Source organism: Cervus elaphus, chromosome 6 (genome assembly GCF_910594005.1).
Source record: "Cervus elaphus chromosome 6, mCerEla1.1, whole genome shotgun sequence".
Classification (NCBI taxonomy): Eukaryota; Metazoa; Chordata; class Mammalia; order Artiodactyla; family Cervidae; genus Cervus; species Cervus elaphus.
In genome coordinates this window covers 1,930,421-1,958,412 of record NC_057820.1, presented here as the reverse complement: position 1 = coordinate 1,958,412, position 27,992 = coordinate 1,930,421, and the positions used below count along the sequence as shown (strand labels likewise).

Here is a 27,992-nt window from a genome sequence, read left to right as displayed (position 1 = left end):
GGTGGTGGTGACAGCAGCTGTGACCGCCTGGCCAAGCGCAGACAGGGCTGCTCTGAGAGCTGAACGTTGGGCCGCTCCCCCAACCATCTCACCTCCGCCGTCACGCCTGAGCTGCGCGTGCTCCTCGGGGACAGTGGACCTGGTACTCAAGGGGAACAGCCGTACGCCGGGCAAAGGGGCTGCCGTGAGGTTTATTTGAAGTTCGTGTCTACAGAGGAGCGCATTAGTGTCGAGCGGACAGGAAGGAGTGGCCTGTCCTGGTCGGCTCGACCACAGACGCCTGCATTTCAAGAGACGGAGGGGAAGCGGGAGGTGCAGGAAGGCGCTCCGGCTGCCGGCGGAGCCCACGCCAGGCCCGCAGGCGCCATGCGGGCAGCTGCCCCTCCCCGGGGACCTCGGGCAGGCAGGGCGCCGGACATTCCCGCCTACACGCCCCACCGTCCCCGCGGCGGCCGGAGTGCGGGCAAGCCGGCGACCCCGCGCCGACTCCGCGTATTCGCAGCTGTATTTCGGGTGCAAGCCTCCGGCCGGGGCGGACAACACGAGGAGGGTCCGGTCAGGATGGGCCCCGCCCTCCGGACGGGGCGTCCAAAACCCTGGGGTCCTCAGCAGACGGGTCGTCCTTCGGGCGCAGAATCTGGGAGCAAACCGTTTGAACTGGTTCCGGCCAGGACGCCGGCCCCGGACAGAGCCGGGCAAGCCCGGCCCGGCCCAGCCCAGTGGCCGGAAAAAGGGGTGAGAGTATCCGCCCACTTCCGGATGGTTAAGCCACGCCCACTTCCGAGCAGGGGAACACGCCGGCTTCCGGGTGGGCGGGGCGGGGTCTGCGTGCCCGCCCTCCCGGCGGACCTCTGCGCGTCTTTCAGTCCATCCGTCCATCCCCTGGTCTGTGCTGCGCGCGGCCGCCGCAGGTGCGGGGCGGGGCAGGGCGGGGCGGGGCGGGCAGGGGTAGTTCTCCGGCTCGCCAGGTTGCCCCTTGCTCCCGCCTGGGCCTGGGTTTCCCCGACTGCTCCGCCCGGGGCCGTGGGGCGGGGACCGGGAGGTACCGGGACCATGATGCCCCGCCCGGCCCCCGCTCGGTCGGCCTCCCGAGCTGTCCGTTTCTTTGCGTAACTCCCCCAGTCTGCGTTTCCTGCTGCCTAGGGTCGGGGGGGCAGGGTGCACAGAGCGACAGCGGGTAACGGGGCAGGCAGACCCTTCAGGGGCTCTCTTGCGGTCAGTGGGTTCGGGGCACTTCGCGGGCGGAGGGCTCCTCTCCTCCCGAGGTGGGTGGGCTTCGGGGCCGGGTAGCCGGACGTGCCTTCGTGCACCGTGCCCTTGTGCAGACCCGCCACACGCTCAGCCGGGCCTGATCGGAGCCGCTCCCATCATGGGCTGCGGAGCCGGCGGGAGCTGCACGCCGCGCCCGCCCATCCACCAGCAGCCGGCACCAGAAACCCGCGTGGTCGCTGTGGTCTTCCTCGGCCTCCTGCTGGACCTCCTGGCCTTCACCCTGCTGCTGCCCCTACTGCCTGGGCTGCTGGAGAGCCATGGCCGTGCCCACGTGAGCCCCTCCCCGCCAGCCCCGCTGCCCCTGCACCCCGCCACGGCTGCTCCTGGCTCCCAGCCCCTCAGAGACGCCCCAGCCCGCCACGCCTTCTTGTCCTCCAGGACCCCCTCTACGCCTCCTGGCAACGCGGGGTGGACTGGTTTGCAGCAGCCATAGGGATGCCAGCAGAGAAGAGGTACAACAGCGTCCTGTTCGGAGGTATGGTCCCGAGCTGGGCTGGGGGCCCTCTCCCTCCGCACTCCCTGGTTCTCACCTTTTCGCTCCGGAGCGTGGTCCACCCCGTCTCCCCGTGGAGTGGCCACTTCCCCTTGAGGCCCCCCGGGCTGCGTGGCGACCGTGAGCTCCATCTCTTCCAGGTCTGATCGGCTCCGTGTTCTCGCTCCTGCAGTTCCTCTCGGCACCGCTCACGGGGGCCGTGTCTGACTGCCTGGGGAGGCGCCCGGGGATGCTGCTGTCCCTGGTATGCATGTCCCCCGGCAGCCCTCTGGGAGGCAGCTGTGGGCCCGCCGTGTTCCCTCTGTGGCCCTCACTGCTCCCCGGGGGAGGTGTCTGGGGGGAGCGGGGCTCCTGGAGCTGAACCAGGGTGCGGCGGAGCAGCTCCTGCCAGGGGGACACTGGGCACACGAGCGGCCTTTGGCTGCTCCAGAACAGGGCAGGGTCCCAGGGATACTGCGCCGGCCTGCCAACCCCACTGTGGGCCCCTCCTGGCCTCAAGTGACGGCGCCTGCCCTTGGCCCCTGCCCTGGGGCAGGCAGGTGTGGCCACCTCCTACGCCGTGTGGGCTGCCTCGAAGAGCTTTGCGGCCTTCCTGGCCTCCAGGGTGATAGGCGGCATCAGCAAGGGGAACGTTAGCCTCTGCACCGCCATCGTCGCTGACCTGGGCTCACCGTCTGCCCGCAGCAAGGGCATGGTGAGTGCGCCCTGGGGCTTAGGGGTGGGGGTTCCTGTGGCTCGGGTCTCCCTGCTCGCTCAGGCACCCTCTTTTCCCCAGGCAGTCATCGGGGTGGCTTTTTCTTTGGGCTTCACCCTGGGCCCCACACTGGGTGCCTTCTTACCCTCGGAGACGGTGCCCTGTCTGGCCCTGCTCTTCGCTGTCTCGGACCTGCTGTTCATCTGGTGCTTCTTGCCAGAGACGCTACCCCCGGAAAAGCGGGTAAGGTGGGAGCCAGACAGCCCCAGGTGCTGGGGAGGCCGGGCTGCATGGTCCCCAGACCCCCCGGCCTTGCTGGGGGCCCCGCAGGGTGCAGGGGCCGAGCGGGTTCCGGTCAAGCCCACCCCAGGCCCGCTAGCAGACCCTCAGCGCCGTCCCGCGCAGGCGCCCTCCGTCACCCTGGGGTTCCGGGCGGCCGCGGACCTGCTCAGCCCTCTGGCCCTGCTCCGATTCTCCGCCGTGGCCCGCGGCCCGGACCCGCCCACTGGAGTCAGTAAGGAGCGGGCCCCGGGGGGTGGGGCTGGGGGTCCCTCAGGCCGCCGTGGGGGCTGCGTGCGGTCAGGGCCACAGCGCCTCCTCGTCGCCCCCCAGGGCTTGGCAGCCTGCGAGGCCTGGGCCTAGTCTACTGCCTCTACCTCTTCCTGTTCTCGGGCCTGGAGTTCACGCTCAGCTTCCTGGTGCACCAGCGCTTCCGGTTCAGCAGGTGGGACACCCCGCACCCGGCGGGTCCCCACCGCGGCACACGCGTCCCTGGGGCCCAGCCCAGCGTCCTGGGGCGGGCGCCGCGGGGCCGTCACCCTGGCTGCCTGGCCGTGCGAGGGCAGCACTGGCAGGACAGGGGTGCTGACGGCTCGCCCCTCGCAGGGTAGAACAGGGGAAGATGTTTTTCTTCATCGGTCTCACCATGGCCACCATCCAGGGCGCCTACGCCCGGCGGATCCGCCCTGGCAGGGAGATCGCGGCTGTGAAGCGGGTACGGGGCTCCCCGGGGCTGGGGGGAGGCGCTGCCGGCGCTCTGCGGAGGCAGCGGGGGCTCTGAGACCGGCTGTGCCGCCCACAGGCCATCCTGCTGCTCGTCCCTGCCTCGCTCCTCGTCGGCTGGGGACACACACTGCCCCTGCTGGGCCTGGGGCTGCTGCTCTACTCCTGGGGTGAGTGGGCGGGGCGGGGCCTGCGGGCCGGGGCTCCCCACCCCCGCCGGCCTCTCCTCCGGGCTGACCGGCTTCTCCCCGGTGTCCCCCTAGCCGCAGCCGTCGTGGTCCCTTGCCTGTCCTCCGTGGTCGCCGGCTATGGTGAGAGGCCCTGCCCTGGCGCGAGACCAGCCCCTGGGAGGCGGTCTGCGGGCCCCTGACGGCTGTCCTCTCTTACCCACAGGCTCGCCCCGGCAGAAGGGCACGGTCATGGGCACGCTGCGGAGTCTGGGCGCCCTGGCCAGGGCCGTGGGCCCCGTGGTGGCCGCCTCAGGTGAGGCCACGATATGGCCCTCGGGGCATGCTGGAGGCCCGGCCCGGCCGCTGGGGGGGGTTGCTGGCCAAGCGGGAGGGTGCAGGTGGGCCCGGGGCACCGTCGCCTCCCCCGTTGTCTCCACAGCTTACTGGCTGGCCGGCGCCCACGTCTGCTACACGGTGTGCGCCGCGCTCTTCCTGCTCCCGTTCTCCGTCCTGCGGACCCTGAGCCCCCCGGCGCGGACACTCAAGGCCGAGTAGCTGGGCCGCTGCCTGCGGTGGTGTGAGGGCGGGGGGGGGGGCTGCGCGGGAAGGGGGGGCCTGGGCCAGGACAGCTCCCCTCTGACCACCTGACCCTTCCAGCCCCCTCACCCCGCCTCCGGGGCCTGGGGCTTGCAGCTCCAGGGTGCGACACACTCCGGCATGGACCTGCCCGTCGCGTTCAGACTCTAAAACCTTCCAGACTTTCTGCCTTGTCTTCTGTTTTCAGTGACACAGAGCCTCAGCCCGGGCTCAGAATGACAAAATAAAGCAGCTGCCACATACCAAGTGCCTTCCTGCAGCGCCCAGCCATCTCCCTGCCCCCGGGACACCCCCAGGCCCCAGGGGCAGCAGCTGGCTTGACAGCTGCTCCAGCCATGCTGACCACAGGCTGCAGGCTCTGCCCGGTTCCCGGTTCCCGTCTGCGCTTTGGTGGGGGGCCGCCTGACGCCCGCCCCTCGCCCAGGCCCTGCCCCAGCGCCGCCTTCTGGGGAAGAACAGGCAGGCACCCGGAGCACGGTGCTTCTCAGAGCGTGCCCCATGGTCCAAAGCCACAAACTCTGCTGGGTCAAGGGATAAGTGCTCGCTTTGAAATCTTTGGAACGTTAAACTTCTGAAGTCCTATTTTAAAGGAACAAACAAAAGGAATTAAGATGCAAGAATGCTTCCCAAGGTTAGACAAGGAAACTGCGTAAAGAATTTTATTTGTGAGTAAAATTAGGACCTGTCCTCCCAAGCCTGTGTCTGTATATGCAACTAAACTTCATGTTGAGATACAAAGAGTTAAAATAAACTACAAAAATGAAATTAAAGTCATTGCATATGTGGGGTGAGAGAAGGGAGGAGGAGCCTGTGGTTAAGAGTGCAGGGCGAGGCTGGGGGGGCTCCACCACCACCGGGACAAGACGACAGGGAAGCTGGCGGGAAGCTCGAAGCGGAGGTCAGCGCCATGCAGCCGGCCTCGGGTCCCCCCCCGGCCCCCACAGGGGCCTGTCGCAACAGGCTGGCCCTGAGCTCCTGGGACAGCCCACTGCCAAGGAGACCCCGGCCACCCCAAGTTCCAGCCAAGTAGCCCCACGCTCTGCTCCAGGGATGTGGTGCTGGAGGGCGGGAGGGGCCTTGTGGTGCCTGCAGGACGTCAGTGGACCTTTGGGACCAACTCCTGCCCCGAGCTGCCCTTTAACCAAGGGAAGGAGTGCCCCAGGCCAAGCTGGGCGCAGGCCCGCCTCAGTGCCGGGCCCTCCCCGGGACAGACAGCAGCAGAGTGCAGCCCATGCACGCGGCCGGTGCTGCGGGAGCTGCAGGTCCGCTGGGGAGGTCCACAGGGCCGCCCCCCGGGGACGCATCCCTACGACCGGTCAGGAGGCCCCAGGGGGAAGCGTGGCCCCGGGTCTGGTTCTGGCCGAGGGGACGGGGGACCAGCACCAGCTGCGCCACAAGCTACTGGGGCGCCGGCTCAGCCCTGACCCTCTCCAAGGCCATCCCAGGGGCCTGGGCTGTCGGGGCGCTTTCACAGAACCGAGGCTGTGTATCTGAACAAAGATCACTGACCAGGCAACACCAGCAGGAAGCTACGGGTCTGATTCAGTCACCTGAGACCTGGGGGTGGAGGAGAGCCTAGCAGAGATGGGGCGCGGGTTACTCCACGAGAGGAGGAGAGCAGGAGTGGGGAAGGCCAGAGCGGGCAGGTCTGCCCCCATCCAGCTAGGACCCTGACTCAGCTCCCAGGGGACAGTGTCCTCAAGGAGCTAAAGAGGGGCCCCAGTGCTGACCCCTGCAGGGCAGGGCTGGCTCGGAGATGGACGCGGAGCCCGCGTCTCCCCCAGAACCTGAGGCCGCGGGCCGGGCCGGGCCGCTGCACGCACACGAGGTTAGCACCGGTCTACGTGGGGGCTGGTCACACCGGGAGGGATGCGCTAGCTACACAGGGACGGGCCTCTGCATTCCGTTACACAGGGAGGCGGGACACGCGACGCGACCGGGACAGTCTGGCGGCACCGGTATGTGCAGGAAGGGCCTTCAGGAGTCGCTCCTCTTCTTGCTCTTCTTCAGGAAGGAAGGGGTGCGGAATTTCTTCTTCTTTTTGGACGGGGACTTGCCCGGAGACCCATCACTGCCAGGGTCCTCGGCCGCTGGGGAGGCGGCCTCCTCAGCTGCCTGGGCTGGGGCTGGCTCGGGGCTGGCCGCCAGGGGGGACCTGGTGGGGGACCCAGGGGGGCTTGGAGGGCCCCCGGCTTCACCCAGCCCCTCCTCTTCCTTCTCCAACGTCGGGAAGCCGAGCGCTTCTGAAGGCTCATCGGGGGACAGGTCGGGCAGAGTCGGCTTGAAGGTGGCGGCATCACTGTCATCTCCGGAGGGCGGCTCCCGTGGCAGGTCTGGTGGGTGGGGCAGGAGAGACGCATTACAGAGTGACCACCCAGGTCTCCCGGCCTCCCAAGGGCCCTGCACAGACGCTGCCCTGAAGTGACTCTAAAGCAGAGTGAGGAGCTCTCAGCAAGGTCTACTCTACTCCAAGGCTGGATGCAGCTCACAGTGTAAGACGTGGGCTCGGTCTCAGGATGGATTTTAGCTCCTCCCCACGGACAGCGGGCTGACAAAACCAGACTCAGTCCCGGGGCTGGGTCCCCAGTCATGGACAAAGTGGTGAAGGCCCGTGGAAACACTCTCAGGCAAGACTGCAACGTTCTGCCTTAAACACTTGAAACATTAGAGAAGGAGCATTAGTAGTCCTGAACTTATGCCTAAATCTGTATCCATGACACCTTGTCTCCCCTCAAGGAGAACACTAAGCCGTGGCAGTTCATGGAGAACCATGAGTGAACTCCCAGACCCGCATCAGCACCACCGCCAAAGGCCACTGTAGGCCGGAGAATTCAAAATGAGATGAACTCCGGGAAGAAAGGACAAAAGGGGAAAAAAAGAGATGAACTCTAAGGTAAAAGACAGGCAAAAAATTCAAGCCATTTTAAGAAGCTGAACATGGAAAAGTGAAAGTGTTAGTCGCTCAGTTGTGGCCGACTCAGCGATCCCATGGACTGTAGCCCCCCAGGCTCCTCCGTCGATGGGCTTCTCCAGGCAAGAATACTGGAGTGGGCTGCCATTTCCTCCTGCAGGGGCTCTTCCTGACCCAGGGATCAAACCCAGGTGTCTACACCTCAGGCAGATTCTTTACCAACTGAGCGACCAGGGAAGCCCCTCAACATGGAAACGTAAGCATAAGCCAAGGGGCACTGGTTTTAAAGAAAGTCTGAGGCCTGGTTTCTACACTGACCCCAGGGGAAGCCAGTTTTGAGGATTTTTTAAACACAGTCTACAAAGTTACAAGCCACTGGGAGGTTAGGCAACACTGGCAATCTAGCCAAACCTCAGGAGGTGACAGGAAGCCAGAGGGGCAGGAGGAGTGGGGGCAGGGGCAGCTCCAGGAGGCTGGCATGCCCCCCTCCGCCAGCCCCTCACCCCGGGCCTTAGGAAAGCGAAATGGCTTGGCTTAGCTGCGCATGAGGCACTGAGGATTCACTCTTCGAAGCATGCCGAGTCTGCCTGTGGCTGCTCGGGGGAACTTTTACCGTTGGACCAAATGTCACATTAAACAAATAGCAATGAATGTCGCTCTCCCACCCCCTCAGATTTAAGCTTAAGCACCCAGCTTAAGCAAAGATCAAAATACATGCGACCCCCATGCAAAATCCCGGCCTGAGTCCAGTCTAGACTCGGGTCTGGTCTGAGAGCAGAGCTCTCCACAGAGCAGCACCAGTCTCCAAGGTGACAGGACAACGTGGCCTCCGGGGCTTCTGAGGCCCCAGTGGTCTGCGCAGCCTCTCCTGGACGGCGGGCCTCCAGGACCGGCTGCCCGCCTTGCAGCTCAGGCGGCCTGGCCCCTCCAGGAGGGTCACTGCCCACAGCGCAAGGACTGGGAATGGAGGCGGGCGGGGGGCGGGGGGGGGGCGGGGGGAGGCTCCGTTTTTATTTTGAATCAACAGAAAACAAAACTTAGTAAGCAACAAAGAGGCAAAGCACGGGGAATTCCAATGAACAGCAGGGGGCCAGGCAGCAGGCAGTACTTACTATGGTAACAGGTACTCTTTAGCACATCCACCTCCTGCTTGTCAGGCAGCCACAGGAAGAGAAAAGCACAGGTAGAGAGTCTACGCATCAGTCACAGCCACTGGGTCACAGACAGAGGGCGGGGGCACCACGGACACGACCCAGCACACACGGAGGCCACGGGCCCCAGACACAGGAAGGCGGTCCCGGAGACCACCGGGTCCGGCACTCGCCATGGACTCTGCGTACGGCCAGAGGGTGCAATCCTGGGGCCTGGACGTGACAGAGGACGCTTCCGGGGCGACCCAAGCACAGGAGGGTGGAGGAAATGTGCAAGCAGTGGGCAACACTGACGTCACGGACGCAGGCAGGCTCCTTCCCCGGCCACGCGCACCGCACTAACACAGAGCCGACAGGACACAGGCGCGGGCGCGTGAGCCAGCGACACACTGGCCCCATGCAAACACGCGCTGGCTGTTAGTGTCAGCTCAGCTCCTGCCACACTTGGCCGCTCTTCTTCCACAAAGTCAGGACACTTGCCCCCTCCCAGCGAGGCCGCCCCGGGCGATGGTGCACCCTCCCCCGAGGGGCGGGCCTGCGGCTCACCTTCCTCCAGCTTGACAGGGGAGCTGGGAGGTGTGTGTGGCTCCGGAGGGCTCTTCTCTTGCTCTTCTCTCGGCTCGTCCAGATTCTCTGCAGATGCACAAAACGCGGGGGGAGCGCGTAAAGAGCTGTGAACCCAGGGCCTCCCCGCCACCCTCCTCCGAGGCAGCCGGGCCGGCCTGCCCTGCCGTGGAGCCGCCTCCAGGAGGGCACAGGCCGGAGCCGGGAAGTGAAGCGCCCACAGCCAGTGTCCTCTGCTTTCCCCAGTCGCCGTCTCAAAGAGCATGAAGAAAGCCCACAAGGACTGGGGTGTGGCTCTGCATCTCAGGATGCCACAGCTGCCTCTGTGATGTGCTGAACAGGGACCCCTGGCGGGCCCCCCAGTGAGGAGCCCCTCCCCACGCCCTCAGCATCCCACTGCTGAGAAGGGCCGAGGGTCCCAAGCACCCACGCCCTACCTGCCACTTCAAGGGACACTCCATGAGCACAATCTTGGTTTTAATCTTTTATTTAGAGCATTTAAACCTGGCAGTTGTAGGGACTTCCCTGGTGGTCCAGTGGCTAAGACTTCACACTCTCAATGCAGGGGGCCCAGGTCTGATCCCTGGTCAGGGAATAACTAGATCCCACATGCCAAACGAAGACTGGTGAAAAAGTCAAAGTGTGAAGTCGCTCAGTCGTGTCCAACTTTGTGACCCCATGGACTGTAGCTTGCCAGGTTATTCTGTCCATGGAATTCTCCAGGCAAGAATACTGGAGTGGGTTGCCAGGCCCTTTCTCCAGAGGATGTTCCAACCCAGGGATCAAGCCCAGGTCTCCCATGCTGCAGGCAGACTCTGAGCCACCAGAGAAGCCCCAATTAGACTGACACAGTGAAATAAAATAGATATTAAATAAATAAAATAGATAAATACATAAAATAGACATTAAAAAAGAATAAACTTGGCACCTGTAATGCATATTTTTTTTCCTAAAATAAAAGGCGCTAAGAACCAGAGAAAAAAATGACAGGAACTAGGATCCAGAAAATTCCAAGTCTACCTCTCATTTAGGGAAAAGTGTATACCACTGTTACCCTAGTTCCTAGAGTCTCCTGTCTCATTTACACTTTTTATGTTAATAGCTTAGGGCCAGTAAGTGCCATATTTTGAAAAAATTAACCTCCCTAGGCTTCCTAAGCCTACAGCTCCCTTCCTGAAGCCAGGTGTCTATGCACAGAGGCCGGCACATCTCCTGCCTGGGGGCACAAATTCCTTCCACCAGGAAGAGAGGCCGGAGGCTTTCTTCCCTGTGCCTGAAGTGCTGACCTTGGACACAGCCTGAGTCTCACCTGCAGCGCACACCACCACCTCCCGCCACGCCAAGAGCTGGCACCAGTGCTGGGCAGGGGTTTCCCGGCAGGGCCCCTGGCTGCCACTCCCAGGTGACAGCTCTGTGAGCACACAGCATGCTCACGGCTGATCCCACACACATCCACCCACTCACTCCCTCTACTATCCCTCCTGACCGAGCCTTGACGTGCAGAGGAAACTCTCATGTCTTGTGGTTAAACTCAAAAAAAAAAAAAAAAAATCCGGGTTTTTCTTAGACACTGGGAGAGGCCAGAGGGCAGACACGCGTCTCTGGGCACAGGAGCTGGGATTAGGCTACAGGCCCGGGAGCTCAGGCCCGCAGGCGTGCTCCCACTAAGGCAGTAATCAGGGCCGTGGATCACACAGGGTTTCCTGCAGGGCTGCCTGCACCGCCCAGGAAGCAGTCACAATCAGCTCTGTGACCCAAAGATCAGGCTGCCCCTGAATCCACGCGTACCGTGTCTTAACTTGAACGTACACAGAACAAAAAGTGACAGGCAGTGAGGATTTACCACACTGAAAAACAATTCAACAGCAGCCTTTTTTCACAACTCAAATTTCAATAGCAGCCACATAATGCATTACGTAGCTGACCTAAAACAAGACTAAAAAGAAAAATTAAACTAGGGGAAATAGAGAAAGTGTTTGAAGCAGAAATGGCTCCCAGGATGGTCCCCCAGCGACCCTGGAGGGTGACCGCGGGACCTCCATCCCAGGAGGGAGAAGTGTGCACGCTAAGGCCGGGAACAGCGGCATGAGCCTCCTGAGGGGACGTCCTGCCCCAGGGTCTGCACGGCAACCAATCCGGGTACTCTGGGAGAGCGGTTCAGACCCCCAAGCCTTTGCGTCAGATGCAGTGGGAGGCCAGCTTCTCTCCTGGCCATCAAAACATCTGAATCCGCTTTTAAAAACCTGAAGCGTGAAACAAACAGCTCCAAGAGGTTCTGGCTCTCAGAGCCGTTTACTTTCCTCTGTTGCAAAATAGTCCCAACATGTTTTACAAAACCACGTCCTCCTAGCCTCCGTGAGCTGCCAACAGGAAGATGGCCCCAGCCTGAGCCCCCTCTCCACAGGGTCTGGAAAGGGGTCACACGAGGCCCTGGGCCTATGACCACGCCCGGCCAGGGAGCCCTCGGGGCTTACAGAGAAAACCCCATGCGGTGACTGCGGCTGAGATGAACGTGGAGAAACTGGGTGCAGGGGTGTGGGTCAGACCCAGGTGGGCCTCTGCCACACACGGCCTTGTTCTAGGGAACAGGCTTCTCTGCTCTGACTGGTGAGAAAAGGCCCAGCACTCAGGGTTACTGTGAGCTAAATGAAACATGGGCACGCAGAGCACTCACAGGCCTACCACAACATAACTGTTCAAAAACGACTGGGGTATGACTGAGACCAGACAGTTCAGAGAAGGCCCTTCCTCGGGGAACTGTCAACAATGAAGTACTACAGACATCAAAGGCAGACTGTATCTTAAAAGCAATACTCAGACTGGTTTGCCCACCAGCTATTCTAGGTTAATTGATGCATTCTTCCTTGGTCGTCCTGAGCCCTCAACACAGACGGCTATCCAGCTAGGAGATGGGAGCACTGACCAGCACAACCCGGAACCTGGACAGGAGAGGGCCTGCCAGGGCTCCCGAGGCCACAGAGGCCCACGCACTCCCTCTCTCCCTCTTCACCCACAATAGGCTTCACAGCAGCGCTGACAAGCAGGGCTCCTTTCAGACCCCGCCTTGTGCTGGTGTGGTGCTCGGACCAGCAGGGGTCCCCCCCACCGCGTCTGACCGCAGGCAGGACCTCTCTCACACGAGGACTCTCCCGACCAGACCAATTAGAACCGTGATGACCCTCCACGTCCTCCGGGACTAGCCCAGCGGAGGTCAGGACGTGCACCTGAAGTCCCCTTGGGACCAGGCGCTCGCAGGCCTCGGTCTCCCCCGGGACCGCGCGAGGCTCACCTTCGGGGCCCTTCTGCTTGCGCTCCACCTCCCTGCGGTACTCCTCCAGCTCGCGGTCCGTGAGCGTGTTGAAGGGGTTGGGGCCGGTGGTGCTCACGATGACGTGCGGCTGGTATTCCTTCTCAATGATGGCCTTGGAGGCCGTCACTAGCTCACCCTGCAGACAGAAAGGGACAAACCGTCTGTAGGGGCCCCCGGGACTCTCCCTCCTCCCAGGCGGGGGGGGGGGGGGTGCGGGCGGACGACAGGGGACACAGCAGCCTCGAAGGGCGCCTGAGGCTCGGGGGGGCAGCAGCCTGCAGCGTGGAGGACAGAGAAGCAGGGCTTTGGTGCTGCAGACGGAACGTACCGGGGGAGCAGCCCCCAGGGGAGGCCTCCGGATCTCAGGTGCAAAGGACCCAACGTGCAGCTGGAGTGTGGAGGGCACCCCAGGGGCGCCAGGTCCTCAGACAGGGATGCAGAAGGGTTCCTCCAGCCCATCACCCTCCTCCCCATTGGACAACGTCCCCCACAGCACTCGGGCAGGCGCGCTCAGAGACGAGCACCTGCTCTAAAGGCACAGACGAGCGCGGCTCCTTTGTGCATCTGCTCAGTAACTAAAGCCTGGAACTTGTTCCCAGACACAAAGAGATGACAACACGACACAGAACACCAGGGCTTGTCTGAGGAATCTGGACAACTCTAAGAACTCACACAAAAGAAGAAAGCAAGCTTAAGCAGAGCGAAGTACACGGTGGTCCCACCTGGGACGAGGAGGCCGAGCAGTCAGGCCCCACGGGCGGCAGCAGGCAGGCCGCCCCAGGGATGCGGGCAGCGAGCAGGCCACCCCCAGGGATGCGGGCAGCGAGCAGGCCACCCCCAGGGATGCGGGCAGCGGGCAGGCCGGCCCTGGCGCCAAGCCCACCCACACCTGTGCCCCACAGCCTGCCTGCTTGGCCCCACATGCTCTGGAGCTCATGTCTGAGAAAGGGCAGGCAGAAGTCAAACGCGTGCCGTGACTTAGCGGTAACTGTGGAGAACAAGTGACGAGAGAAGGCGCTGCGGTTGCTCAGACATCAGGCCGGGCCGGCAGCGCTGTCCTCGGGGCAACACTGCAGGCAGAGGGCATGCACGCGCCAGGCACCAGGGACAGAGTCAGGCCAGCCCGCAGCGTTCAGCTCACCAGCCAACCACTGCCCTGGGAACCTGGGCCGAGGGGTCACTGTCCAGTGACGTGGACCCAGAAGGGGAGAAGGAAAAGGCTGGAGCTCGCAGCCTGTGCCCAAAGAGCCTGCAGATCAGAGATCAGCTGCCTAGATGGGGGTGGGGGGCTCCTCCTGAGCAGGCCTGACCCCAGGCATCCTGGCTTTTCACCCAGAAGGCGCCTCACTTCCCAGACAGTGATGGGGTCATTATCTGCCCTGAGTCAGCTCTGTGCCCCAAGACAAGCCCCTTCTCGTCTACTCTCCCTGAGAGGGGCTGACAGAGGCTGAGACGGGCTGAGCTCTGACGTCCTCGAAACTGCAGCAACTAGGGAGTGGCATCTGCATCCTGGTGTCACTGCCAATAAGAGGAGGGAGAGTCAAGCTCTCAGAGGAACATTCACATTCATTTAACCTAATGTTCACAAGGAGTAAAGGAATAAAATATCAAGAAACAACCTCAGTTACGCCCTGTGGTCAAGCAAGGCCCTTCCTCCGGGACACCTGGTCATCCAGGTACAGCACGGCTGGGTCCTGCTCCACAGGCAGGAAGCTCCATCTTCCAAACTCCTCAGCTGAGGGCTGAGCTGCCTTCCAGAAGCTCTGAACAGACCCGGGGACAGAGGACCCTGTTACTCCAGAGGGAGGGGACGCAGAGGGCCCCAGGCCTGCTGCTGAGCAACAGGACTGAGGAACTGGGATGTGGAAGGGCTGCTCCCTGCAGCAGCCCCCGGAGGTTCTCACCCTTCCATCCTGGGAGCCACCACCACAGGCTCAAGCCAAACAGACGCCCAGCAACAACTTCTGCACCTGACTGACAGGGTCTGGGTGGGGTGACAGTTCCATCCCCAAAACTGTGCAAACCTGGCCCAGTGCCCTGACCTGTGCATAGGTTTTCACCAGTAAAACCTATTCAGATCTGAGTTTACACTCCAGGTGCTGGGCCAAGCACAGACTCGATGATCGACACCAAGTTCCCGAGTGAGTCCAGCAGGTGGGCTGCAGGCTCACATCTCCAGGACACAGCGGGGCTACACGTGCTCGTGGGGATAGGGAACCTCGCGCTACACAAGCCAGATGGTTTCCAGCAGACTTACAGCCCCTGGTCTCTAATATCAATGCGCTCATAACAAAGTCCAGAAGGGAGGGCCGGCCCACCCAGCACTGGAGTCAAGTATGCCTGCGGTCGGGCTCAGCGGTCCTCCGGGAACCAGAGCATCAGGTGTGGCTGGGACCTGCTGCCCTGCTCACCAGGGTGTCAAAGACACTGTCGCCGTGAAAATGAAACACGTTGAGTGGGAAGAAGACCAGGGTGCAAACGTGAGCACCAGCAAGAGGACGGCGGAGGACAAGCAGAACAGACACCTGCACACAGGGACACCAGCACCTGCCTGCCGGGAGCAGTGTCCTCGGCCACCCGCCCCTCAGGCCACACTCACAGTGTGTCTTCCACTGGGGCGGGGACTCCGGAGCAGCCAGGAACCTCCTCCCACAGACTTGCAGCTTCCCAGCCAGGCATCCAACACTTCACGAAGCAACCACAGGCGACTGTGACGCACGCCCACATCTGAGCACCGCTGGGCGGAGCAAGAGCCAGGCTGCACCTGGACGAGCAGCTGGCCACGGGCGTCCTCGACACGGCTCACAGAGGCACCCTCCAGACAGCCCTCCCGAGGCACACACAGGAGCCAACAAGCGCAAAGTAACGCCCGAGAGACAGCACAGCAATGACTGCCAGCTGGCTGAGCCCACAAAGCCAGAGGGAGATGTGGGCTTTCATGGTAAGTGTCCTGGGCTCATGGACTCAACACACTTTGAAGTATCTGAGAGAAAAAATTATGAACTAGTAAAATCACAACAGCTTATGGCCTAGATAAGCAACATGAAAAACAAGCTGACAGGGATAAAAAGACACTGCTCATCCTCGCTGTGAGAAGTTCCTCCGAGAATGGTAACTGGACCTTCGTTCCAAGGACAAGGAAAAATGGGACCTGTGGGATTAATGTATAAACATGCAAAAGAATTTCATCAGCACACAAATTAGTACAAATCTGATTTCTCTGGCAACTGGAACACTGATAAATACTTGCATCTCACTGGAGATGTATTAATTGAAAGCGGCCCTGAAAATCCCCTTTGACCACAGGGTACACACAGCTCGGCGGCGTCTGTCCTTGAATGTGCGCAGGAAGCGTCCTTCCCCCGGGGCGGGTCCTACAAGACACGCTCCCCACAGACTGCACGCACCACGTACACAGAGCAGTTACAATTTGGGATTTCAAACTTTGCTAAGTCCTTTTCCCCCTTGCAACATTCAAAACAATTATCTAGCGTTTTTGTTTTTGTTTTTGTTTTTTAGGTAAAAATACTGGTGGCTCAGATGGTAAAGAGCCTGCCTGCAATGTGGGAGACTCAGGTTCAAATCCTGGGTCGGAAGATCCCCTAGAGAAGGAAATGGCAACCCACGCCAGTATTCTTGCTGGAGAGTCCCATGGACGGAGGAGCCCGGTGGGTTATGGCCCATGGGGTCGCAGAGTCAGACACGACTGAGCGGCTAACACTTTCATTTTCACATTTCATCAACAAGGGCTGGCAAAGACTGTCTTATTTCCCATTCCTCTGAAATGACATTTTTCAATCATACAGCCCTCAACTGCCACGTTCATCACATTCGGATCACAGCTGAGCATGCCAAGAGAGGAGGTCTCACGGGAGAGCCGCCACACTGCTCGTGGTCGACCCCTGAGCCTTCTGCAGCTGGCAGGCACCTTGTAATAGGCAAAGTCCTAAAACATGCACCAACCAGGGTCACATGCAGATCTCGAGAAACATCACTAAGATCAACCATTTCTCAGCACAACATAAAAATGCTGAAAAGTATAAAAATAACCTCATTTAAAATGCTTAATTAAAGAACAGAATGGGCAGAACAGAACCTTCTGTACAATCTCACAAATAGCTCAGAGATCCGTTTAAAGCTCCTCGGTACCTAAGACAACACCAAGCGCAGAGACAGGAGGAGGCAGGGCGGGCAGCAAGCAAGGGGTGCCGGCAGGTGGCGGAGGGGGGGCGGTGAGTACCTTTCTAAAAGAGAGAGACTTAGCGGGACTAAAGGTCTGCTCTGTACGCTCGAGCCCTTCGATTCTTTCCGTACAGTCAGAGAGGGGTGCGTCCTGCAACAGTAAACTGAGTGGTCAGAGTCCGCCAGGCCCAGCCGAGCACATCACCCAGAGCGCAGCCTGGAGCAGCAGAGCGCATGCAGCGAGACGGCCGTCAGCGGCCTGGGCAGGGGGATGGCGCTGCGACGTGCAAACACGGGCCACAGAGCCGACCGCGCTGGCCCACACCACAGACAGCAACCAGTCACCTACCCTGGCGACTTGAGTCTAAAGCATAGGGTGGCATCGTAACTGTCAGAGATAACTACTTACACAGTTATCTTCAGGGTGCCACAACGGGCAGTCCTTCTACAGAAACGCGTGTAAATGTACATCACATTTACAGGGACCCGCTGCACTTTTCCCAAGCACCACGCTGTCGTGGACAGCAACACATACAAGAACCGCCGTCCACCACCCCCACCCTCCTCCCGCGTGCCCCACAGCTCCCGCTGGGACCAGGTAAACCTGGGCCCAAGCCAGCAGCCTGCATTGCCCTCACTCAGGCGTGCATGACGCAGAGCAGGCTTGGGGGACACGGCCCTGGGCATGCTGATGCTCGGTCTACAACTCAAGGAAAAGGGGCCGATTACTCCTTACCACGAAGACTCTAAACAAAGGGAACTGGGTGCCTAGGACACTTACCTCATAGTCATCCTCTCCCAACTTAAGAGTAACTTGGAGCAGGCGGTCACAGAGCCCCCACCCACTAACAGCAGAACCGTTCTGAGCACTCACCTGGACAAGGCTCCTGTCCATCACCACACCAGACAACACCTGGGACTGGGGGCCAGCCGTCTTAATGTCCTGCAAGTTCTGCTCTCGAATCTGAGGACGGCAAGAAGAGAAGAGACACATCAACAGTACAGAGACAGCTCGCTGTGCCTGAAGCTGCCGTGTGTGCTCAGGCCCTCAGCCACGCACAAGCTGCTCCTCTGGGCTGCCCTGCTCCCTGCTGGGCCCTGCATGACTACCCTGCCTGCCTAACGCTGCTGGTCCAGCCTGATTAGTAACTCAAGACTCAGAGGGTTGGATGGACCCTCCAGACTTGCTGCTTCCTCTGGACAAGTTCGGCAGGCATGGGTCTCACTGCCCTTGCCAACTTGAGGGGAGACAGCCCGTGTGCCCATCTTCTAGGGACGCTGTGAACACTGGTGGGTCTCACGTTCCAACACACCAGACATTCACAACTCTTCAAATGGACCTTGCAAGGCAGGGGCAAAGGCTGCTCTCGCCAGGGACAGGCTGACTTCAACTCTGCTCTGCTGAGGGACAAGCGTCATTCAAGCATGGGGCCCAGAAGCGCCCGCGGCTCGCCGCCGTGCACAGCGCAGCGGGTGAAGGGAGGACCCGGCAGCCACGGGACGGCCGCAGCCGCCCGTGCCCGCTGCTCTCCCCGCAGCCACCAGGGGCCTGCCCCACCCGGGCCACCGCCTCTCACACACCCGTTTCCAGCGATTGCTGGCGGCTGTCAGTACGCACCTTGTTCCTCATCTCCTGGACCTCTTTTGGGTTAGTGTTCAATGGAACAAACAGGTTAGGGACAGCAGAGGTGGAAGTTCTGTGTCCATCCTCTTTAGTCCACTAAAATATCAAGAACAGTTGAGAAGTCAGAATCGTGACAACAGTAAGTGACACCACAGCATTCAACTTGTCCAACTCATCTCACATCTGGTCATGCACTGACCCTCACAGAGAATGAACCAATGACCATACCACAGCGTCACTGAAGTGGCTGGAAACCAGTCATGCAGGGAGCCAGAGTTGTGACCGACTGGCAAGGCCCGTCAAAAAGCCCAGCTGAAACCCAGGGCACAACAGAGGCCGCTGACAGAGCTACGCCCCAGGATGGCCTCGGACTAGTCACGGAGGACCCTTCAGAGCACATTGGTTCACCGCTCTGAGAGACCCCAGCACCAAAGCCGGCGGGAAGCATGAGATGACAGCGTCATGAGAAGCGGCACAATGTGGCTGGCCCGGTGAGGGAAGACTGTGCGGTGAGGCAAGAGTGGGCATCACCAAAGCTGGCATTAAAATAAACTCCGCATCAGAATGCACTGTTTGCGTAGCTATTTCAACCCAAGAAAATTACTGTATGAAGACTTATACAGTAGCTGCCTGGTGGAAGAGTTTGGTGATGTCAAGTACTTTATATAGTTAATACCTCTGAGTGTTACAACAATGTCCCACACAAACGTAAAGCACTCACAAGCCCTCGCTGGAAGGCTGTTTTAGATGCCAGTGCGTATTACCAGCACGCTGCACCTTTCATGCGTCCTTTTTTTTGGACCTCCAATCAAACATGAGATTTTTAATCAAATTCTAACCCTCAGGCATGAGTTGGCACTGAACACTAAAACAAGCCCGTGGCAGAGAGCAGATGTTATGCCTTTCAGAGTGTTTTCAAGAGGCAATAAAATAGCCATAAACCAAGAGTTTCTGAAGAAAGCAGCGAAACTGTCCAATGCTGTGCCGCTGTGCAGGCAGCGTGAGATGGGCATGGGCTGCGAGGCACTCACTGCCGTTATCTCCTCAGACAAAAACAACTCCAGCTTCTTACCAAACACAACGCTTAGTCAAACATTAAAGCAATCACCTCAGAAGCTTGAACACGTTAAAAAACTTAAGAACAATTATTATAAATTAATATACCAACCTGGGAACACTGCAAGGAGCTCGTGTTACTCCAGAACAGTAAGAAACAAGTTTAAAGGCTGAACAAAGTCTCCCCCTTTCAGCTGACACAGTGACTGAAATACCTAAGGCAAGTTAATATTTTTTCAAGCAAAGAGTAAATAAGGCTCAAAGCTGCTGTGACACATACACTTAGGAAAAATTCCTCACAGCAGTTCAGCACTCTGTATGTATATAGTCAGCAGAAAGTAATTTTTAGGCCCCCTCCCTTTAACAAGTAAACTAAATTAGAAACTAAACAAACGAAACGGAAAAAGAAAGAAAGGGTCAGAGAGAGAGAAGGAAGGTGAGGAGGCAGGAAGAGGTGACTGGCCCCAGCTTGGAGCCCGGCCATGTGCACGCAGAGTCTCTGCCACCTGACACGCTCCTCAGGGGCACAGAGGCTGCCTCACCAGCTGTGCCTCAGGAGACACCAGACCCACCTGGGGAGACAGAACGTACTTCTTGTCAATAAACCTATGAAGCAGGAGCACTTTCACAAGGGAAGCAGGACGGCCCGCTGGGCTCGCATGAGGCCCCGTCTCAGGACATCTAGGCTGATTTCACCTCTGCTCCTGCGGAACTAACCATGCAGAGACGCGTGCGTCCCGGCCTGTCCTCGCATGAGGCCCCGCCTAGGCCTCGCCTACTGGGATGCAGGGCCCGGTGGACCGTCCAGGGCCAGGGCTGCCCAGGGACGTCTGAGCACCAGGACCGCGGGCAGCCTTCAAGGCAGCGTTCCTCCCGACACGAGGCTCGCCTCCCAGTGACTGGTGCTGGCACTTGCAGGTGGCCTGCTGCACTTGGGTCATGCCGCACCCAGCAGGAGCCAGAGACTCCACTATGGCTGTCTACTCACATGCAACAGTCCATGCAGAAGGGGGCTGGCTGAGAGCGTTCGGAGGCTCTGGGACGACAGCAAGTGGGGAAGGAGGCTAACGAGAGGGTCAGCTGAGAAGACGCCCGTGAGCCGTGAGGGAAAACTGCTTAAGAAAACACTAGGACTTTAAAGAACATGCCTAAGTTAGCAACTAAATCAAACAGCTGAGTTTACGACATTAAAACAGCAGGCTAAGCTCCAACTACATCTGTGTCATGAAGCATTAAAGATTCTTCAAATACGGTTTGAACTGAATGACACCTGCCACTCTGAGGTTGAGCCACGCACGTGACGCGGTATCTCTGCTGTGCAGTTAGGTAACGCTGGAATTACTGCAGAGGCACAATATATCTTAAGCAGTTTCAAGCAGACAGTATTACTTGAATTACAGCTGAAGCAGAAGTGGGTTTGAATTCAGGCTGAAGGTTAATGAGGAAGGTCTGCCTACAGTCTGGGTCAGAGGGCGAGTCCCAGAGCCTCCGGAGCCCCAGCGCGCCGACCTGCTCTACATCATCTACCCATGAACAGAAGGAGGCACAGACCAAGCAGTTGGTAATACAGCTTGGCACGCAGACACCGGACGAGAGAGACTGCAGCAAGGGTTTCACGCGATCGTGTGCAACGCTCGTCCACACCTTAGTCTTCGCCTTGGGGCTGCCGCCGCTCTGCCCCTCCTCAGACGCGTCGTCGCCCCGGCCCGAGTTCAGCCACCTTGCCTTCTCTCGCTGCTGCTTCTGAAAGCTGTGTCTGAGAGGGGAGCACGTGCCCGAATCACCGTCACTAGCAAAGGAGTAACCTGTGACACTGGCAGGAACCTCCACATCGCTGTATTTTTTAGATTTCTCTCTCAGAGCAGGGTATCGGTAAGGGTAGCCAGTTCTATAACCCTAGGGGCCGAAAAAATAGAGACAGTCAATATTCCAGATCTCAAAACACAATTTCACTTTAGAAAACTGGAACTATCTATAAAAGTAGAGAATATGCACACCCTATGTACGTGGCTGCCCAGGAGAAGTGCCAGTATGTTCACAGGTACGAAAACACCAACAGCAGCGTGATTCCCAAAGCCCCAAAGTGAAAAACCCAGAAGTCCATCAACAGCAGAATGGATGGACTGTGGTCCATTCACACAGCAGGCTGGGACACAGTAGGGAGAACATGCTATTACCAGGGGAAACATCTGCATGAATGTTCACAAACACGACAGGGAGTGAAAGAAACGCTATGTGAAAGAACGTACTGTACAACTCCATTTATAAAAAGAGGAAAACCAGTCTGCGCTGTTAGGAGGGACAGGGGTCACCCCTGGGACACAGTAAGACTCAAAGTGGGGACAGGAGGTTCTGGGTGCTGGCATTTGACATGGGTGCTGGCTATACAGTATGCTCAGTTCTTAAGAATTAATATAGGTACCCTCTTCTGTTTTTATATATATACATATCAAGAAAAAGTTAAAATTTAAAAGGCAACCTGGGTTTACCTGCTGCTGGCTACAGAACAGGTTATATTAACATACTTAACACTTTTTTTTTAACCTTTTCAGTCACAGTTTAAATATTGTGATAATCTTTCAGGAAGACCAAACACCTCAGACAGCTGGTACCTGGCAAAATCACTTCACCTCTAAATGCAGCAGCACTTGAGTGAGCCTTCAACCCTGGTCTCCTGCGCTTCACAGCCCACAGCCCGCTAATTCCTGCCTCTGTAACAGCACTGAGTCCGTGTGCCCCCCACATGCTGACCCCACAGACAGCGTCTCCAGGCCAGGATGATGCCTCACTCACCCGTCCCCAGAACTGAGTGTCCGGGAGCCTGACCGACATGACAGGGGCCCTCAGGGCCCCACCTCCATAAAACCCTTCCCCTACACCACCAGCGGGCCCAGGGCCTGCTTGAAGCCAGAAGCAACCGGCCAAGGTGACAGGACGTGTGGCAGGAGGGCGCACGCCCACCCTGAGAGGGCCTCCCGGCCCACTGGGACGCTGGAGGAGCCAGCTGCCCTGACACCTGAGCGGCAAGCACACGAAGTCTGCCCACCGTGTGCGGAGTCTGGAAGTGGGTCCTCCACCCTGAGAGCCTTCTGCTGAGAACCCAGCCCAGGCCAGCACCCTGACTGCAGCCTTGGGAGGCCTGACGCCAAGGACCTGACTCAGCCTGGACTGTGCCTGGACTCCCGACCCAGTGTCATGCCTAGACCAGGTGATTCACGGCACCTTCACTGTGAATGACGAGGGGATTCACATTTGAAAGGATCACACAGGGATGGTAGCAAGGATGAGTCAGTGGATACATTCTACCTGCCAAGCTACTTTAGAAATGTTGCTCTGAATGTAGGCATTCTCCTTCCTCTCTGGATGATCCCCCTCGTTGGAGGCCGCCTTTACTACCAACCATTCCCTTAAAACATTCAAAAAACGGTGGTAATGACCCCTGAGTGGAGTTGGCTGTTGTTTACTTTTGTTTTGTAACTACACTCAGTACGATAGGTAAATGTCTTCCCTTTTTTAACACGCTTTTTTCCCATTTACAAACATGCTTTGTTGAAGAATAATAAAAAGTAACAACTCAAAGGAAAAAAAAAAGTAACAACTCAGCTATAAAAGACTGTCTTCTGAAAAATACAGTTCTTAATTCATTCAGATTTCCTCTTGCTGAAAGTCAGGGCTCTTGAGTAATCTTCATGAAGTTCAACTAAACCATCCAGGATGTCAAAAAATTTTTATTCTGAAGGGGTATGGGTTTTTTCTTTATTCTTCCCCTTTAAATGCCAGACCAAAATCAGAGCAAAACTCAGACCTCAGACCTACTATATGTTAAAAATTGGCTTTATTCCTTCTTTTGAGAAGCTGGAATTATATCTTGATTTTTTGGGTAACAAGTTAGCATTTCTTCTGTGTATGCCAGAAATGTTTATGACTATCATATGAAATGTTTCTTACAGTGTGAGAATCTTCAACTATTCTCTACTGACTGAATTATTAGCAAACATATACTGTTGATCAGAATGCTAAGTTAAAACACAGACTGCTCCTGCCGCTGCTGAGTCGCATCAGTTCTGTCCGACTCTGTGCGACCCCATAGCCAGCAGCCCACCAGGCTCTTCCATCCCTGGGATTCTCCAGGCAAGAACACTGGAGTGGGTTGCCATTTTCTTCTCCAAAACACAGACTACAATCAGTGGTTGCTGTTCAAGTTTATTTCTGATAAACCACAGAGCCTTCTAATATTAAGAATAACCTGTGCACAGTAAGGGCACTGAATAAATACCCTTGCTATAATCTCGCTTATTTTCTTTCATCTTTTATCTCCACCCCCCCTCAAATTAGAGTTACCAACTCTAATTCTCTCTGCACCTTCCAGAAAGTACTGAGTGCAAAACATGTGGCAGGCTGGTATTCTCTTGATTTTTACTCCTCCCTCCCATTCCTCGCTGGGCTTGTAGGTGTAAGAGGAGGGAAAGGCCAAAGTGTCTGCCCAAGGGAGAGAGGAGGGCACGGTGAGACTGCAGTGCCCACGACCTTGCCCTGCCCGGCCCCCCCGGTGCTGGCCTCCGGGTCAGATGCCAGCGTTACCGCCCCCGGCCTCAGCCTGCTCTGGGGGACTCTCCTGAGACGGCACTACCCCAGCCTGCCTCTTCCGCTGGTCGTCTTCATGAGCTCAGTTCCCTTCCTGTCCCTACGCCCAGTCCTGGCTCCAGCCCCATCTCCGCCCCTGCAGCCGCCATGGTGCTCCGTCAGGCACACGTTGAGGTGCTGGGCTGCACCTGGGATCTGTCTGTCACATCCCGACAAGGCCATGGACTCCCCGTGTTCCCGCGCACAGCTAGACAATGCGGTCAGTCGGTGCAGCCCAGCCTCCCGAGCAAGCGAGCTCAGCAGTCAGGAGAGCCTGCTCTCCATTCACCCCCTCCCCAGTCACACCCACACCGTCATCATCACTGCTCAGCCCATCACTCCCTGCTCTCCCTTGACAGCAGCAAACGTTCTCCCAAGTCAGAGAACTTCAGGGAGAAGAACCTTCTGAGGACACTTAGCACACGCTAAACCAGATCCATGAGTTCTTCTCTTCAGAAAAGTGAAACTTCCTGCCTCCTGAAGCCACCCATCCCCGCCAAGACCTGGTCCAATGGTGGGAACTCACGTGAAGCCGGCACCAGCCCGATTGATGGCTTCTCTGCCCCACACGCCCACTATTTAATGTCCATGTGGCCACAGGACGGACTCCTGAACCCTAAAAGATGTGATGCTATAGCAGGAGAAGGGCCCAGCACCGAGCCATCCATCTTTACTGAGGTTGCTTTGACCCTAAGCGCCTTGCCATGAGTATTTAAACTGACTGGAGAGATCACAGACGGACCAGAAAGGCAGGGTCCTGACCCCTCAGCCAGGTCGCCTGTCGTGCCCGCGGCTGGGTCTCCGGTCGCACCAATGGCCAGGTTACAGTTGCCTCCTTTTTCCCAGCATAAGCTGTCACGGTTTGACCTCTTCTTTGAGGTCACTCTCAAGGGTCACCCTCTACAAAAATTTCCTCTATAATCCTTGCAAAAGGATGACATCCTTCACTGCAACCAGACAGGCCACATCCTACCACAGACTACTATAACATTCCTATTAAGCTGAAAGCCCCACGGTCATGCTCTGTACCACGCTGGGCTCCATGTGCAGGAGGCAGCAAAGGGTCTCCCATGCAACAGATCAGCAGCAAAATGTGTCAAACACAGCAGACAGGCCCCAAGTGGCTAGAATTTACTGTTAAAACAAATAAGACGCTCGGCTGACTGACTGATGCAGAAAGGCCCCCTGGACAGCTTGCTTTTGGGCTGATGTGTCCTGAGCTGACCCTGCTACTCGAGGACTCAGTTACCCAGCAAAGTACATTATCCTCTGTGCTACTATCCCCACACAAATAATGCTATCTCTAAAAACAAAAGGAGACAAGAAACCCTCACCAGTGTATTCAATCACAATTTAGCTTAGAACTTAAACTGCCCTGGTACACATTCATGGTTCTGGAGACTGAAAGCATTCTGACACTGCCTGAAAACAGTGATTTCATAATACCATTTCACTGGCTATAAAAACACCAACATCTGTGCTCTTAAGATCAAAGCAGTATCATCAAGTGGTGACCACATTCTTACCAGATTATCCAGCATCCGCATCAGGGCTTCAAACTCCTGCTCACCGATCTGCCACTTGGGCGGTGATCCGCTGCCTTCCCCTGCCGGGGACCCAGGGGCCCGGGACTTGGCTTTGTACTTTCCAGGATCCAGGAGGACTAAATTGTCTGGCCCTCCCGCACTTGCCAGAGTTCGAACCTTTTCCAAAATAAGCAAACACAACAGTTGGAGATCCTTACTGATCAAGCAGGTCAGATGACTATGAGAGATCACGTCAATAGAAATGGAGGTGTCAAAAGAAACCAAATCACTGCAAGACTAAAAAATTCAAGATGGAAGTGACAGGTAAATCACAAGACTATTTTCAGAAACTTGTCTTTAGCATGAAAAAATACTGGGCACTCACACCTTAAGAATAAAATGGGACTGTGGGAGAAGGTGAGGGTGGGATGTTTCAAAAGAACAGCATGTATACTATCTATGGTGAAACAGATCACCAGCCCAGGTGGGATGCATGAGACAAGTGCTCCGGCCTGGTGCACTGGGAAGACCCAGAGGAATCGGGTGGAGAGGGAGATGGGAGGGGGGATCGGGATGGGGAATAAGTGTAAATCTATGGCTGATTCATATCAATGAAAAAAAAAAGAAAAAAAAAAAAGAATAAAATGGGAAAACAAAGCCCCTTCCAAGGTCATATAAAGGAGACTGGCAGCTGCTACTACACAGACATAAGTCGGGGTAACCACACAGATGTAAGTTGGGGTAACAATGAGGAATGTACAAACGGGGAGCTGAGCAGACCTGGCATAAGCAGCACCCAGAGCTGCTAGACTGTGGGCAAAGCTCTACTCCCTGCACCTACTTTTTCAAAAGAAGGGCCTGGGTTCAAATGAAATGACCCATAACAACATAAATAAGCACCTGATATCAGGGCCAGTATCTGCTAGCCCTCCATAAATGGTAGTGACTTACGTATTTGAAAAATTAAGTTAGAAATGACCAGACCACATGGAGTGGCCACCACCTACCTGGATCTCACACGCAACCACAAGGTTGTGGATGTAATAGAAGGCCTCCTCAACGCTCTCTCCAACAGACACAAGACCGTGATTCCGGAGAACAAGAACCTAAGGGAAGAATCAGGAAAGTTCTAGGGACCAGGCAAGAAGACAGACATGTTTTCTTCTTCCCTCGATAATTTAAATACCAGATTAGATGCCTACTGACCTTGCTTTTAGGCCCCAAATTTTTCTGAATTAAAATTTTTTCTTCCTCGTCGACCAGAATCCCATGATAATCGTGGTATGCCACTTCTCCAAGGGAAAGTGCCTCCGGGGAGATGGGCAAGAGGCCACACTTCATCGCAGAGACCTAGAAAACGAGCAGCGGCATTTGTGCAGACAAGTCAGGAGCGCACACGAACTGACAACTGGCAGATGCGCTCCTCAAACTGTTCTTTCAGAGATAAAGGAGACCGTGAAATTGAGGTAAGCCTTAAGATCACTTCCGGGTCTTATTACCAATGCATATTTTTAAAAATCAAAGCCACCATTATCAAGGAAGACTTCAAAAAACTTTCACATCTTTCTGGATTTCTCCCACACTGACTGTAAACAAGAAGTGAGCTCAGACTTAATAAGATTAGCCCCAAAGCTGCTACAGGGAGAGACGATGGATTCCTCTAAATGAGGCACAATGCTGCAAAGAGAAATTTCTGAAGAGCTGAGAGGTTTTTGTGTACTTTTCAACCTTAGTTCACAGGTGTGATAGGAATACCTGAAAATCAGATAAAAGGAAATTTATAAAGGTTTAGGATAAGTATACTGTGTAATTTCTCTACATTTATTTAAGTGAAAAATCTAAGTGTCCATATAGCCCTTTAGTTTCCTTAAATTTCCCAAACTGACCTTAGAATATGCTAATTTTAAATGTCTTCTACCTAGACGAACAGACTCCAGAGATTTAAATTAAAACTAATAATTTCTTACAGAAAAGTTAATCTAAAAAGACAATACCCCCAAAAAAGGCAATATCATTATTTAATTCCTTTCACAGTAACAGCTTTTCTATACGATATTTCATTACAAAGTAAACTTACTTTGTTAAGTTTTAAAACAAATTACATGCTAGATTCTCAAAGGTACCTCTAAGAGTTCCTTTAAAAGCATGGATTTGTCGGGGCTGGAAGACCTATATCACTTGGAGAATGATATCTAATAAAACTGATGCCAACATTAAGACCCGTATCTTCAAAGTAAAGCAAATAAACCAGATTCTCATGTTCATCCATACAAGCAAAGATCTATGACATTAAAACATCTAGATAGAGTAAAATTCAGTATTTCTTAATCAATGAGGTCATCTGTCAAACACACAAGCTCACAAAGTCATTAAAATACCAAACTGGTGATGAAAAGCCAACCCAGCTAGCTCTTGCGTGTGTGGCTCACAGGGCTGTACTGACCACCAGAAAGCCTGTCTTCACACTGTGGGGCCTGAGGCTTTGTCAGACGGCCTGTTTGTACCAGAGGGCCCAGACTTGGTCATCAGCGTGGGGCGGGCTCCTGGCCAAGCGGCTGAGTCTCCTCTAACGGCCTGGACCAGTCACACCACACAGTTCACAGGATCTCAGCTCCCCAAGCAGGGACTGAACCAGGCAACAGCTGTGAACACGTGGAGTCCCACCCCCTGGACCACCTAGGACCTCCCTTCCCCCGTCTTCTTACTCCTCCCCAGTCACGATCCAACCTAGGGTCCACTGACTCCAGGCAGGTTATCTGTGGACGGCTGGCTGGGTTTGTCTCTAGGCCTCAATCTCTCCACCCACACAGGGCTCCT

The 27,992-nt window shown here is 56.8% G+C and overlaps 2 protein-coding genes across 17 annotated transcripts in view; one reads left to right on the top strand and one right to left on the bottom strand.

Moving 5' to 3' along the window:
• Positions 1–779: 779 nt before the first annotated feature.
• On the top strand, positions 780–4,998 carry MFSD10 (major facilitator superfamily domain containing 10). Of its 5 annotated transcripts, none has more exons than XM_043906040.1 (14): positions 780–911; positions 1,326–1,543; positions 1,651–1,747; positions 1,906–2,009; positions 2,301–2,459; positions 2,541–2,702; positions 2,865–2,973; positions 3,072–3,183; positions 3,345–3,453; positions 3,541–3,631; positions 3,725–3,772; positions 3,855–3,944; positions 4,071–4,182; positions 4,416–4,998. In XM_043906040.1, exons 2-14 carry the CDS (start codon positions 1,370–1,372, stop codon positions 4,453–4,455), a joined length of 1,407 nt encoding a protein of 468 aa, XP_043761975.1. In that variant the 5' UTR covers positions 780–911; positions 1,326–1,369; the 3' UTR covers positions 4,456–4,998. The 5 variants fall into 5 exon arrangements, with proteins under 5 accessions (XP_043761975.1, XP_043761976.1, XP_043761974.1 ...); XM_043906041.1 differs by having other exon boundaries at positions 797–885; XM_043906039.1 differs by lacking the exon at positions 780–911 and adding an exon at positions 930–1,215.
• ADD1 (adducin 1) overlaps positions 4,870–27,992 on the bottom strand; it is a 92,048-nt gene continuing 68,925 nt past the window's right edge. For 3 of the 12 annotated variants that reach the window (XM_043906020.1, XM_043906023.1, XM_043906022.1), the window contains exons 7-16: positions 26,382–26,525; positions 26,183–26,281; positions 25,176–25,352; positions 20,578–20,922; positions 17,965–18,066; positions 17,221–17,310; positions 16,405–16,497; positions 12,144–12,300; positions 8,837–8,923; positions 4,870–6,561 (exon numbers count right to left, since the gene is read on the bottom strand). In XM_043906020.1, the coding sequence (XP_043761955.1) occupies positions 6,206–6,561; positions 8,837–8,923; positions 12,144–12,300; positions 16,405–16,497; positions 17,221–17,310; positions 17,965–18,066; positions 20,578–20,922; positions 25,176–25,352; positions 26,183–26,281; positions 26,382–26,525 (1,650 nt within the window). In that variant the 3' untranslated portion in view covers positions 4,870–6,205. Of the gene's footprint in view, positions 6,562–8,250; positions 8,286–8,836; positions 8,924–12,143; positions 12,301–16,404; positions 16,498–17,220; positions 17,311–17,964; positions 18,067–20,577; positions 20,923–25,175; positions 25,353–26,182; positions 26,282–26,381; positions 26,526–27,992 lie in introns of those variants that run through there. The other 9 variants (XM_043906027.1, XM_043906025.1, XM_043906029.1 and 6 more) reach the window with 9 other exon arrangements.